This window comes from Hylaeus anthracinus, unplaced genomic scaffold (assembly GCF_026225885.1).
Source record: "Hylaeus anthracinus isolate JK02 unplaced genomic scaffold, UHH_iyHylAnth1.0_haploid 0, whole genome shotgun sequence".
NCBI classification, from domain to species: Eukaryota; Metazoa; Arthropoda; class Insecta; order Hymenoptera; family Colletidae; genus Hylaeus; species Hylaeus anthracinus.
The window spans coordinates 9,865,706-9,878,797 of record NW_026533254.1 but is presented as its reverse complement, the minus strand read 5'-3'; the positions used below and the strand labels follow the sequence as shown (position 1 = coordinate 9,878,797).

The following is a 13,092-nucleotide window of genomic DNA, read 5'->3' as shown; positions in this document are numbered from 1 at the left end:
TTAACGATAAATACTGCTCGATGAGGAAGTTATTATTACGTGTGGTGATGATAATGAAAATAGCCTAAGTCATGGATTATTATCTTCTGTCTCGTTAACAATCAATTAATATTATTTTTACATTATTACATAGGATTAATGTGGACGTAAAATGAGAATAAATATTTCCTTTCTGAGGTAACTCAGACACGATTATCAACGTCGTCTAGCACGCTAATATTACACCGCTCTTCCAAAATTGTTCCATGCTATTCAAATGTAGATCGATGAGTGCAAATTCAACATAAAATGAGCTATAAATTTGACTCGAGCCATTTTCATAATCACCATACCCACGTTGTCGTAATAATAGTATTGTTAATTAGGAACACAAGAGATTGTAAAGAATTTCATCTTGGTGCGCATTAATATACAATTGAAACGAAGAAGATCATTAGTGAATTCGTTCTTCTAACTCGCTATTGAGATAAATTCAAGTATTTAAAAAAATTACACTGCAAGAGCCTAACAAGATCGAACACCGCAGCGTTCGCCAATAATTTCTTCGCGACTCGTGCTTTCTCGCGGTAAAGGCTCGTTCGGTGGTGGAATCGTATCTCGAGCACGCGACGGATCCTCGCATTAACCGAAAGTCCCGAAGTTCGCCCTCGGGCGCAGACGGCAAGCGAGGATTTCAATCGGGCGTAACTGTTTTATCACAATTTTACATTCCACGGATAACGCGGCGGCGGTTCGTGCTTTCGATTCACCGCATTCCCCGCGTGAATGAACTTAATGACGCGTTCTCGCGAGGTTATGGAGATGCAAAATTGGCGAACCGAGTTAAAGGTCGTCGTCGCGGGTGCTAGACGCGAGCTCATTCCAGCCGGTGACCTGACTCGCGCCTTCCTGCTAGGCTCCAGGGTACATTTAAGGATTTGTCTCGGGAAATTAGATTCTCGCTTGACTTGCAGCCTCGTTGCATCCCCGTTCTCCACGGATTCTTACCCCTTCGTCCACCTCCTGCTTCTCCTACCCAACCACTCCCCCCACTCCAAGTCCTTCAGTCTTCACACTTTCTCACACCGGTGTTCCTTGACAGGGAATTCTCCTTCCTTAAGCCCCGAGTACTTTTCATCGAGCGTTCTGTTCCCATTGTCGCGCCAGGACACCTTGGGGACAAGGAATTGGACCTTTGTCGCTCGAGCTAAGTGTTAACGTGCCCTTCGCGTTCCCTTTCCCGGTCAGGCGCCCCGAGAAATCGTGGAAGGAATTAACCCTTGGGAAATTATCTTCTTGCTGGACACCGAGAACAAAGCGAACATTCTGTTTGACGCTCTGTCTCACCTTTTCTCGGACCCCCGCGCGCTAACGCGGCGATCTTTCCTTTTGTTCGCCCGCCTTTAGATTGGTTTTTGTTCTTGGCCCTGCAATTACCCCGTTAATTCGATCAGGTCGGGCTGGGGAAATTATATTCGAATATGCACCCGGAAATAAAAGACGTCGCGTTCTTGGGATGTTCGCGTGGACGGGTTAACCCCTCGCCGCATCGTGTTTGGGGAGTTTGCAATATTTCAATATTTTCTGATTAGCAAGAAAAATCTTCTCTAATAAAGAAGAAATTAAATTAAATTAACTTTTGTTCTACCTTCTTTAAGAGAGACAGGACTTCTGTTATATTTTCGAACCCTCTATGTTCATTCAAAGTATCTAAATTTTCTTATCCACTCTAGCCCATTTTGGCCAAGCCGAGCCACTAGAAATGAGACATGTCAGGTTCGCAGGAGTCGGATATCGCGGCGGTAATATCATTTAATTCGACGCAAATTATTGCGTGCTTAACGAGCTTTCCGTCGTTAAGCGCGCCTGTAATCACTGACCCATACGTAACTTTATCCAGCGCCGTTTCTATTTATGATATCGTTTCCCGTCTCGCGAGGAAGCACGTCGTTCTCACATAATCCACGAGGATTTCTCGCCAGGAGCCTCGGACGAGAGCAGGTTCGCGTCACGTCGGCCAACTCAAAGTTGGTAGCAATGAAGGCAGCCTTCGAGAGCCTCGATATCCCTGGATACGTTTATCTGCTCGAACATAGTGGGGGAGGACGAGTGATGGCGGCGGAAGCAAGGTGACTCGTCGAGGGATCGAAACTTATCTACTTGCTCAACTAGCTCCGGTACAGCAGCCGCCCTTATCCACTTGCGCGAACTTCGACTACCCTTGAGCTTGAGCAACTTTCCGCGCGAGATAGGCATTTCTCAAATCTGTTTCCATCGTTGTATATTTAATTCTGCTGACTCTCGCGAGACAATCGGTCACGCTTACCTCTCAAAGGCGTGTGAATCCCACGAAGCACCGCTTTTCCCGGAATATCAATTTACGCGAGGCTACCTCGAGTTTCTATTCAGGCTAGTCACCTTGAAAAAATTCTTGCGAAGTAGGTTGATGCTAGTTTCTTGCAAATTCTTTTACTAGGTCGTTACGAATATCGTGAAAGGTAGTTACATAGCTATCGTCGTGAGGAGAACTTTTTATAGGCATCAACGGTAGTTAGGGGCAGATAGTTATTAAATTGAAAGTGAAGATACGGATATTTACTTCAAGAAAGGTGTTGTATGCTTTTTTTCTGTACAATTAAGAGTTCACGAATTCGCTATGAATTTTTGAAAAAAAAATTTTATTAACACAGATTCGCTGTATTTCAGTTTTCGTCTCCTTTTCAATGATAACATTTCCAATTTCTCAGGTTGCGAGAATTCAAATGATACGTATATTATCGTTAAAATGCCTGTATAGCTAGTATATTTTGTTTTTATCATCGAGGTTCGGTAGCTTTCTAATCGAGGCTCCTGCACGCATGTGCCAGGTAAGACGGTGGAAGCAGAAGCAGTGATAGCGTTCAGTTTTGGTCCGCTCCTCCTGCAGCCACGTCAAACTGAGGCTTTGTGGAGCCACACTGAGACAGGCGACCGGAGATTACAATGGCATCTGCGCCAGATTAGCGTATGAATTACGGTTCCCTTCATCTACTTCCCTCCGCTCCGCCTCGTAACTCGGTTTTCTCCTTCTTCGGTGTCTCTCCTTGAATATCTGCATTGGATCAAACTCAATCGATCGCTCAAGGCCTCCCATTTCGTCAGGCACAACTCCCACTGCTACTCAGTGTTAACTTGGTTTTCCGTTTGAGAAGGAAACTAGTTTCCTAGTCTTCGCGAAGAGACTTAAGGAAGCACACACCATCTTTCCTGTTTCGGGGAATCGATATCCTTTTTTTATGCACTTTCGTTGAATTTTACATTACCAAGCTAGTGTTTTAAAAATATTCAAACGAATATTTAAGTAACATTTAAGTAACATTTAAGAATATGATACATTTTATAATTATACCAAAAAAATGTCAAATCTATCGGACAAAATTATCTCTGAAAATCGCTCCACCATGAGGCCAGAAATTCCGAGTAGAATGTTATAAGAACACTCATACAGAAGAACCTCGATTGTTGGACAAGGACTTCGTTCGGGGTATGTCTCGCTGAATCGTAGCTAGAAAACTTGCTTATATCCCATCGATACTCTCGCTATAAACAGCACGACAAAATCAATAGCTAACTTCGAACCTCTGCACAGCACACTTCAAACTTCTTGGACAGAACCGTTACGTATCCGCCATCATCAGGTTATCCACGTGTCCCTGTATTAATGCTCGATAAACCGAACACGCAGATGTTAAGTCTCCTTTTTCTGCGTGACACAACTCATCAATCTCAATTCCGTCGTATGGCATTAATTTCTGATAGTGGGCGTAGAATTGTGTCTTCTCACGCTACACCACGCGTGCCAAGCGAGGCAATTACAATTTCTCCCGTTGCTGACATCAATACCCATTGCATAACGGAGTTAAGTTATTACAGTTCCGGGAATAAAACCAATTCCGTGCGAATAACACGTAGAAAAAAATTAAATGAAGAACTGGAGGATCGTGTGCAAAGGTTAAAACTAGTATCAATATTCCAGATTAATTTATTCGATTGAATCTTGGAGTGTAATGTTTATGTTTTTATTTCTAATGGACGGTGACGCATCTGCTGTTGCAAAGAGGACGATTATCAGGGCAATTTGCTCGAAAGCTTTTTTCCTTATCAGTCGCTTATCGGACGAATGTAAAAGGTAAGACAGTGAATATATCGTGCGTGTTTTCATTGACACAAAATTAATGAATATCATCATATCGTGAAAAAATTGCACGGAAACGAAAATTGACCGTGGCGCGCTCTCACGTATTTTCACGATTGAAAGTTACGTATGGGTTGTCGACGTGTATTACCGCGTGTTACGGTGAATGCTTTTTAATTCGACAAATCATATTTTACAGCGCGCCATTAAGTCTATTATTTCCTTTCATTGAAATCGTTGATCGGTAACGCGTCCTTTGTTGTATATTTTCAGCCATTACGAATGCATTACAGTTTTTAATAACAAGTTTGCCAACCTGTAAATGCTTTTATCGATCCAATACAATCTGAATGTAAAAGCGAAATTATCGTCGCCGCGCTAAGAAAAATACGGAAAATGTTAGCTTAGCGTGTTATTGCCCTCGGAAATATTTACCTCGTTGATCCCTAGTTTCAAATAATCGGAATTATTTGGTCTAATATTGTATGATTAATAACGACACCGTTAATATTAAACGAATATTCGCTATAAGAGATACGAGTATACGAGAAATAGGTTAAAGATTGCTATAAATTTATTTTCTTCATATTGAAATCTGATTGTATTAACGATATTTAACAGTGATATATATTGATTAAATGTTAGTTCTTACCTCCGCGGTTTTCACTGTCCGCCGGCTTCACTTGAATAGGACGGTTCATCTGCAACAAAAAGAAAGAAAGGAAATTTATATGCAATGGCTATTCGGGAATGTTAATTTATACGAATTTAGACACGAATTAACACACACGCATATTCGATTAAAAAAATTATTTTCTCACTCTCCAAGATACACACAAACATCGTGTAAAAGGAAACCTCAAGACCCACATACATTATCTTAAAATTAATTCCCAAAAGATCTTCACCCAGTCCCTCAAAATATCCGCAGAGTTGTTAACCCTATAATTTTTCAAATCGTATCAAACAGCGCATAAGTTGTCGTTTATGCCGTTGTGTAATAAAATATTAAAGAAAAAGGCGGTTGATGCATACGCGCGTCAATGCGGACCGTAGAGTTAAAACAAAAACGAAGTATAAAACGCCTATCCGAAATTCGTTCGCGGATCGAACCACGGAAAAATATCATTGTTTGCGCGTCATCAGCCCGTCCCTCGTTACTTCGCTCTTGTTCAAACATTATCGTTGGTGGGTTCCTTCTGTTACTGACAGGCTCGATTGTCGTGGAATAATGGCGAATGGAAAATGGTGACGAGGAATAACGGGAGCAAAAACGAGAGCGGGAAACGTAGCCAGGGATGAGATAAAGAAACAGAGGGCAGGGAAAAGGTAACCTCGTCCTTCCTCCTGTCGTTTCCGTACGCGAGAGCGTGGAACTTCGAGGCTCGTCCTTTCGTGGCAACCCCACGAAGTCTTTTGGGCTGCTGCGAATGGGTCGAGATCCCAGAGAACAAATAACATTGTTTATTTGTCGGACGGATCGCGCTACCGCAGAGCGCTCTAGTTCGTTCCTGGGGGATGGGAATGCATGATTCATGACGCGGGGGACACGGGTCTGTACTCCGATCCTTCCTTCTCGTCCCTTCACTGGCTGTGTCCCGCTACTTTAGCTCGGTTACTTTGTCCTGGGGTTCTTCTCCTTTCGTCACTTCGAAACCTCTGTTGGCCCTTCTGGAAACGTATCATCTTGAAAATGCTTCCAGGAATTTTGCTTTTGATTTTCACTCACCTGAACCTTAGATTAGATTAGATTCAATCATTCGAAGAAATTTTATTTTAGATTTACTTTTTCATGCATTAGGTTGCCCAGAAAGTTCGCGTTAAATTTTAAGAAACATTCAAAGGCACGTTTAATTTTAATATATTTAAGGAACTGGAAAGTAGTCGTTTCTTTCCAGACAACCCAATACAATGACCTCATTTCCCTAGTTAAACCGTTCCTAAGTGAATGCGAAGCATATTTCAATTTGAATGAAATCTCTGCAAGAGATATAGCAAACAGTACAGGTGCTGTCCGAATCTAGGAATAGATGAAGCAACTTTGTACGATACGTTTTATCGGAGGCCCCGATAATCTGTTTCTCAATATGGGCATAATATAGACGAGTATCGCGGCCATCTGTCTTCTGACTCGCTATTCTTTTTTCATTATGCGCTACCTGTGCCATAAGAATGTTAGGGTGAGAACGCACTAGGGTGGAAACATACATGGCGACCCCAAAACTTTTTCCTCGTACATGCAACTCATGTACCAAGAGGGGTTACGTTGCAAGGGTCAGTGCCGCGACTATGTGGAACTCCTACAGAAACTATACTCGTGAAACGCAGCCAAGATTTCCGGGTTCGTAGTTCGATGAAAAGGGTACAGTGTTCCTTGAATCTGAAGTTACTCTGTCGTTAATAAATTCTTCTGTTGTCTATTCAATTGGTTTTGCTAATTAGATGGAACGGAAACGGAAGAAATAATAGAAAGGAAAAAAGGAAAAAAAGGCTATAGAATAGTAGACGTTTTATATAAGTATCCACTGATGATGATGAACATTAGTGGTGAGTCTTGATGTAGTAGTATCCATCAATTGTCTATTTTGTCATTGTAAATGTGTAGTCTGAGCAGTAGTAGCTATAGTCACAGATGTCGTTTCTAAATACCAGATGGGTACTATCTACTTCTCAACATGCCGTCTAGGGCTACATGCCTTTCCGTCTCCTGTCTTGTCACAGCTTAGCGTCTCCAAGATCTAGGATCTCTCAACCTTACCCTTCGAATGCCATATACCACACAAGCACGTAATTCTACTCACTGTCCAGGGATCAATTTAGCGAAACGTCTCCAAGGGAGCCTCCAGCACTCGTAATTCATTGTTCAATATTCCATAGGAGCCATTATTCGTAACTTCGCCGATATCTCATGAAAGCATACATCACCCTCACCATGAGGCTGCTTAAAGAAAAAGGGAATAAGAACCATACGAATAGACGTAGGTCACGAAGTATGATTCTAGGTAGATCGAGGGAGAACGACGAGAGAGGAGATGGGGGCGGAGGGGAAGGCCAGTTTAAGCACTGTCCTCTGGCCAGGAAATTAAACTTTGAGCAGAGTACTGGCTATTAAGCGTTTGTTGTTGTCTTGTTGTCAGGGGAACTCGATCTCCGTATAGATACTGGAATTGAGATACGACGTTTCGTCCTTCTCTCTCTACGTGCCACTGTCTCTCTCCGGTGCGCGCTCTGTCGTGCTCCAATCTCTCTGGGGAAGTTTAACGCAGAATGCATCGTGTAAATGTCACTTACTACCCGAGGGATCTGTACCAGTCAATAACGATTACTAGGCGAGGCTTCCGCGGAACGTATTGCCAGGCATAGACGTGGCGATTAACGTAGACAAGTATTAACTACCGCCCATTACCGGTGGCTTCATTGCGCCCAAATAGTTCCACTTACAATTGATTAACGTACCGAACTGACGTCAGTTAATGATTTCATCGAGCCGACTGATTTCCACGCAAAGACACCGACGCAACTGACGATATAATCAGGGAATCGCAATTAATTTGCATAATTAACAGCGTAACCAAGGTAATTCAATGTTTTACACATGATGAAAACCTAGGTTAGAGATTTTGTATGAATATTTAGGTATGAATTGATCGAAAAATGAATTCGTAAAAAATTCGACACCGTCGAACTCAACGTAACAGAATAGTTCGTTTGATTGAACGCATCAAACAGTGATGAAATGTAGTTCCATAATGAAACACGATGGTCAACCTACCGATGACACGAGCAGAGAATGCCAAAGGGAACCCTAGGCTCTTAAGATATTAACTCGTAACAGCACCATAATGCGATAATGGAATCATTCCCTGACTGATCGATGAAAGGTGTACCCGTAAATTAATTCGTTTTCAGGTTGAAAACTTAATCCCGCGACGAAGAATATTGCATAAGCCCGCGCGATTACTTAACGATTTTGTTACGATCACGTGCCCAACCCTTCGATAATTCGTGTCATCATCAGCCCCCGTGCACTTAGAAAATCGATTCCCTTGAGAGGCACCACTCAAGATGGATGGTAATAAGTAAATGTGTTTGCTCAGCCCAGAGCGCGCATCACGAGCAATTAATTAAGCTCGATTATCTATGTACATTGCAGGAACCGCGTCTTGCTTCTGCCAGATAGATGCTGAGTAATAGCCATATGCTTTACGAAACGGTCGGTCGTGCCTGTTTAATACCTGCGAGGAAAACATCGCCAAGAAATATATAACTTTGGTTATCGTTTTTGAAAAAAAAAGATGTCACCAATGAAGTAGGAGATAGTAACGAAACAGAGATGAGTTCTGGAGAAACTTTCTAAAATTCTAATTCTGTTCACAGGTTATACGACAATATTTATTCTGATTCCCCATACACGAAGCGATTGACCGATAATAGAAATAGCTTATCTGTCACCGATAGTCGTTGCTTATTCCATTCGCTGTCAGCTAAAAAGTGTTTTGCCTTGGGTGCCAAGATTTAATATAAGTGTATAATCTACGTTATTATTCTGATAATAAAAAGTGCTATTAAATTTGTTGTTTTTCAAATCAACTAATGCTACCCAAGTGCATTTCATCTATCATCAACCAGTTTCGTTTCCCCAAAAGTCTATCGTAACACCTTCAATATTCCACAACGTTCGTCTTCTTGACTCGCTTCTAGAAGTCAATTTAAAACGACCAATTAATCACGCGATCACAAGGAGCGATCGAGACTCGGAACTCTCCTCCAAGACCTCAGGTCTGAAGCCTAACTCCGCGCAATTAAATCTTCCGGTACTTATCATTCTTCCTTGCTCCCCCCTTCCCTATGCCTTATTCTTTTCTCCGTCAGGAAGTACGATTCCTAGAAAGCCACGCAAAATCCAGATAGGGGATAGGTGGAGGTTGATAACTGCCAAATTGAATGGTGAATGGCCGCTTCGGAAATTGAATAAGCTATCGTGCCTGAACCGAGCCGTCGAGCGAAGCCCGGTATTTGACCTGGCTGCGTGCAATCAATGTACTGATTGGAGATAAGGGCTCACCCTGTAGCCCCCGGCATCCTCTCCGGCATGATTTATATACGTACGGTCTTCGCAGGCGATGTATTCATTACTTGATTACCCTTCGGCAAATTTATACCGTCGTGACCGTGTAACGAGCAAGATATCGAGATACCTTATATTGTGCCCGTCCCCAATTTACGAACCACGTATTCTTGCTCCTATTGTGGCCTACGTTGGAGTAATTAGATCATCCTGTTACTCCTCGGCGTTTTCATTTCTCCGACGGAGTTCTTCTCGTTTTATTCGTCGGCTTCTTCCAGCTAACAATGAACGCTCGAACACGCTCGAAATTGAGGTATCGAACGATTCGAACGAGTAAAAGGTCTCGGTATCGGCGAATTAGTTCCTTAGCGAGGAATTTTCGTGGGTAGTTTATACTTTCTTATTTGTTTTCGAAGTTTGTTGCGGGATTGAAGGGGTTGGGAACGATTCGCGAAATTAAACGTGGGTTTATGTATGGTTTATAGGAAATTTCTATCCAGGACACCGGATGTCTCGTTTGCGGTTGATTTTCCAGAGAAAATGGGTGGAATAAATGTTATCGTAAATTTATTTTGATATCAATTTTGTTATGTATAATTTTCGATAGAAATTTCAGGGCACAACTACTTAATACACCAAACTGTAAACTAGACATACACGGTATGCCAGCCATAAAACGTGTAATATCTCGCCCACCGTTGCCCTCGCAAGGAAAGCATACGTAACAAAAGTTGTCGCAAATTAAATACTGGGGCTTTATTGCCCCATAAAAATTTCCGATAGGATCGATAGTGACGGAAATATCGAGCCGAACTTGTCCGCCTTTAGTATCCTCCAGCGAGGGTATCGGCTAGGGTTTATTTCTGCCGCAAAAATAAAAAAAAAAAAAATAAAACGGATAAGAGTTGCATATCGAACGGTGGAAGCTGAAATACATTTTCCCCATTCGGACAATGTTTTGTATTCCGTCGGTTTATGGAATTAAATGAAAAGCATATACCAAGCGTAAAAAGGGAGCGGACATTTTGCACGACGTAATGCTTTCCTGCGAGTTTCTGATACAAATGAAAAGCACGATTAAGGATTCCGCAATGACATTTCGGTAAATTCGTTTTATCGGCCCTCGTAGTTTTGGGAATGACTGTGCGCCGGCAGATACGTGGCTCGAGTTAACTTCAATAATTTGCCGTACGCGTATCCAGCCGGAAACTGTACTCCACGAAATCTGTATCCGCGCCTGTGCCGCTAATACGACTAATTTGTCGACTGCTCCAAAAGCAAATGCACTTCTCCCTTGCGTTCACGTCGGATGCTGCAGAGGAGCGAGCGATTCGGGCTGTCTCCTATCAGATTACGTCTAAATGGATTTCAGATGGGCTAATTGGCGAATTAATTGAAATTCCACAATTAATTGGACCGCTCCGACAATTAATATTTCGACAAAGTTTGCATATATATTCTTCTGTGGTTTCGACAACCCTTTAAATGTTAAAAATTCTCTAACTAAAATTTTAGCGTGACTTAGTAAAAATCGGGTTTCATTTCTTTCTTTACAATTTTTGTTTTTCTGCTACCCCACATGTATAGTTTGTATTTCAAAGCATGAAGTGCTAGTGGTCTATTTATAGAATGTTTAGAAAAACCCCTTTTATAATGGCGGGTAGAGTACCATTGCGAAACAAATTTTCCTACAATGTTGCACGGTTAACACGTTTTACGTCACTTTGTCTACATCAACAAATAGAAAGATTTAGACATAGCGATAACTTCTATTGAAACCCAACTTACGAGCGTAGTTCAAATAAATATACATTTGCGTCCTGAATGCGTTGCAACATTGTCTGCCTGTCCACCTAACTGCCAGTCGTTCTGTGTGTTTTCATCGCGATTATAAACAAGATTTACGTTTTGTTATCACGTGCCAAGTCTTGCGCGATTGATCATCATCATCATGCTGTGCAACGCCGAAGAATAATCATGAGTCATTTGCAAAAGAAATTCTGGAGTCTCTAGGTACACGAGTAAAATGAACGAAAATATCATTTCTTTTGTTATAAATATTTAGTAAAATATTTTTGTATTTAGATTTTTAGAAGTTACAGTAAGGTAGGGTGTAATTAATTTATTTGTATATTTTTCTAGAAAACTTTTTGCCAATAGCGAAGGTTTTATTTCAACGGTGAAACTGAAAACCTCCAAGCTCTGTTCCTTGTTACAGTTGTTAATAGAAGATTGACTTCAACTTAGAAGTCTTCCTAATCAATGTCCTCTTTAATGAAACTCAACATCGGTGGGAATGAGGGCTAATCTATTCCAGACTGTTACCGCAGAGTGTCTGGCTCAGAATTTCCGTTTTTTATTAACAAATTCGCTGACACCATTCAGTTAGAATAACATTCGTATAACAATTAGCTATTTTAATTAATGTGTCGCTCATGATTGATAATGATTAGTAGCTTTATGTGATTAGAGTACAGAAAATCATGCTGTCACATCGTATTATTAATTCTGTTTGTAAGCAGAATTCATCTATTCGTGTCAATTTACCTAATCAACTATATCATGTTCGTATCAACTTGTTATTATACGAAAGACCGAAGGCAGAAAAATATACTTCTAATAAAGGAGTAGAAAGGAAATCCTGCAGTTTTAAATCATCATAGAAATTAAAAGTTTTTAAAACTCCATACAGAACGGAAAATTAAAAATGAAATATAACTCTATAAAAACCAGACCATTTAAATTAAATTGAATTCCACATCGGGCAGGCAACGTTTAATTAAATTTGAATCCTTAAAAAATAGAAAACTTTAAACAACTAAAGCAGCTTCCTACGCATTAACTTTGTACACACAAACGCTCCATTTACGATGCATTCTTGTTCGTAGCCTTTCAGTATCGATATTAAATAGTAAAAATTGTTTAAAGGAACACAAATCCCCAGTTTGTCTCTCCTTTCTCAACAGAGTATGTTCCTCCAGCGCCATCTTTAACGAAGAACAAAGCCCGTGTTCTTTCTCTTGTCGGCGCGTAGTTGGTCCCAATTATTTCCGCAAGAGAATATGATGCACTGTTTCGATATCGAATTTTTTTACACGCCACGCCTGTACGGCACGAAACACCCGTTCGGCTGCCTATCCAATTTCTCACTCTTTTTTTTTTCTGTTCACCCCCGATCACTTTTTTCCCTAACACTCTACAAATATTTGAGAGTCGGCTACAGCCCCGTCGAAAGAGCATTCGAGTCGAGTGAGCTTTCGCGTCCCCAGGCCAATCACCGTTCACCGATTGTAATCTAAGCCAATGCCTGGGTGCGCATTAAATGTCAAACGTTATTCGCCCGTCTATTTCGAGACGCGAACGACGCCGACGACGACTCCTATCCGCGTCCATCGCGTTGTTGCTAGTTGGTCTGATGAATGTTGTTCGCGAATGTTTAATGTCGGCTTTAATTTGTTAGGAGATGTAGGAGTTAGAATGTAATTAGTTAGAAGAGGAACAATGTGAATAACACGTGGTTGAAGTTTAAAATGTTTTCAAATATGCAGAAATAAACAAAGATCAAATATAAAACATTCATTCGTAAACATAATCACTCAAAAAATCGAAGAAACTATAATTCTCCCTAAATAAGTAATTCGTTACCGATACAATAAAATGGTGTAAAATATGAAATTCGAGGCCAGCGCAGCGTGTAAGTTTGAGTGAACAGGACGTCTGGTTTTAGGATTGATGAGCCAAAGCAAAGCAACCGAACCGTGTGGCGAGCTACATTACCACCGCGTTATGCGCTGGCACATTCACGTGTGCTGCTGCATTAATTGATGTACGTCTCTGCATCAACACCGAGCCGTCTTCCCGTGAGAACCCG

General features: G+C 41.3%; 1 protein-coding gene across 13 annotated transcripts in view; it reads right to left on the bottom strand.

Moving 5' to 3' along the window:
* Positions 1 to 13,092, bottom strand: part of LOC128887467 (CUGBP Elav-like family member 4) — a 559,913-nt gene that overhangs the window by 73,659 nt on the left and 473,162 nt on the right. For all 13 annotated transcript variants that reach the window (XM_054143443.1, XM_054143469.1, XM_054143432.1 and 10 more), the window contains one exon: positions 4,806 to 4,854. In XM_054143443.1, coding sequence (XP_053999418.1) covers positions 4,806 to 4,854 — 49 coding nt within the window. The remainder of the gene's footprint in view (positions 1 to 4,805; positions 4,855 to 13,092) is intronic.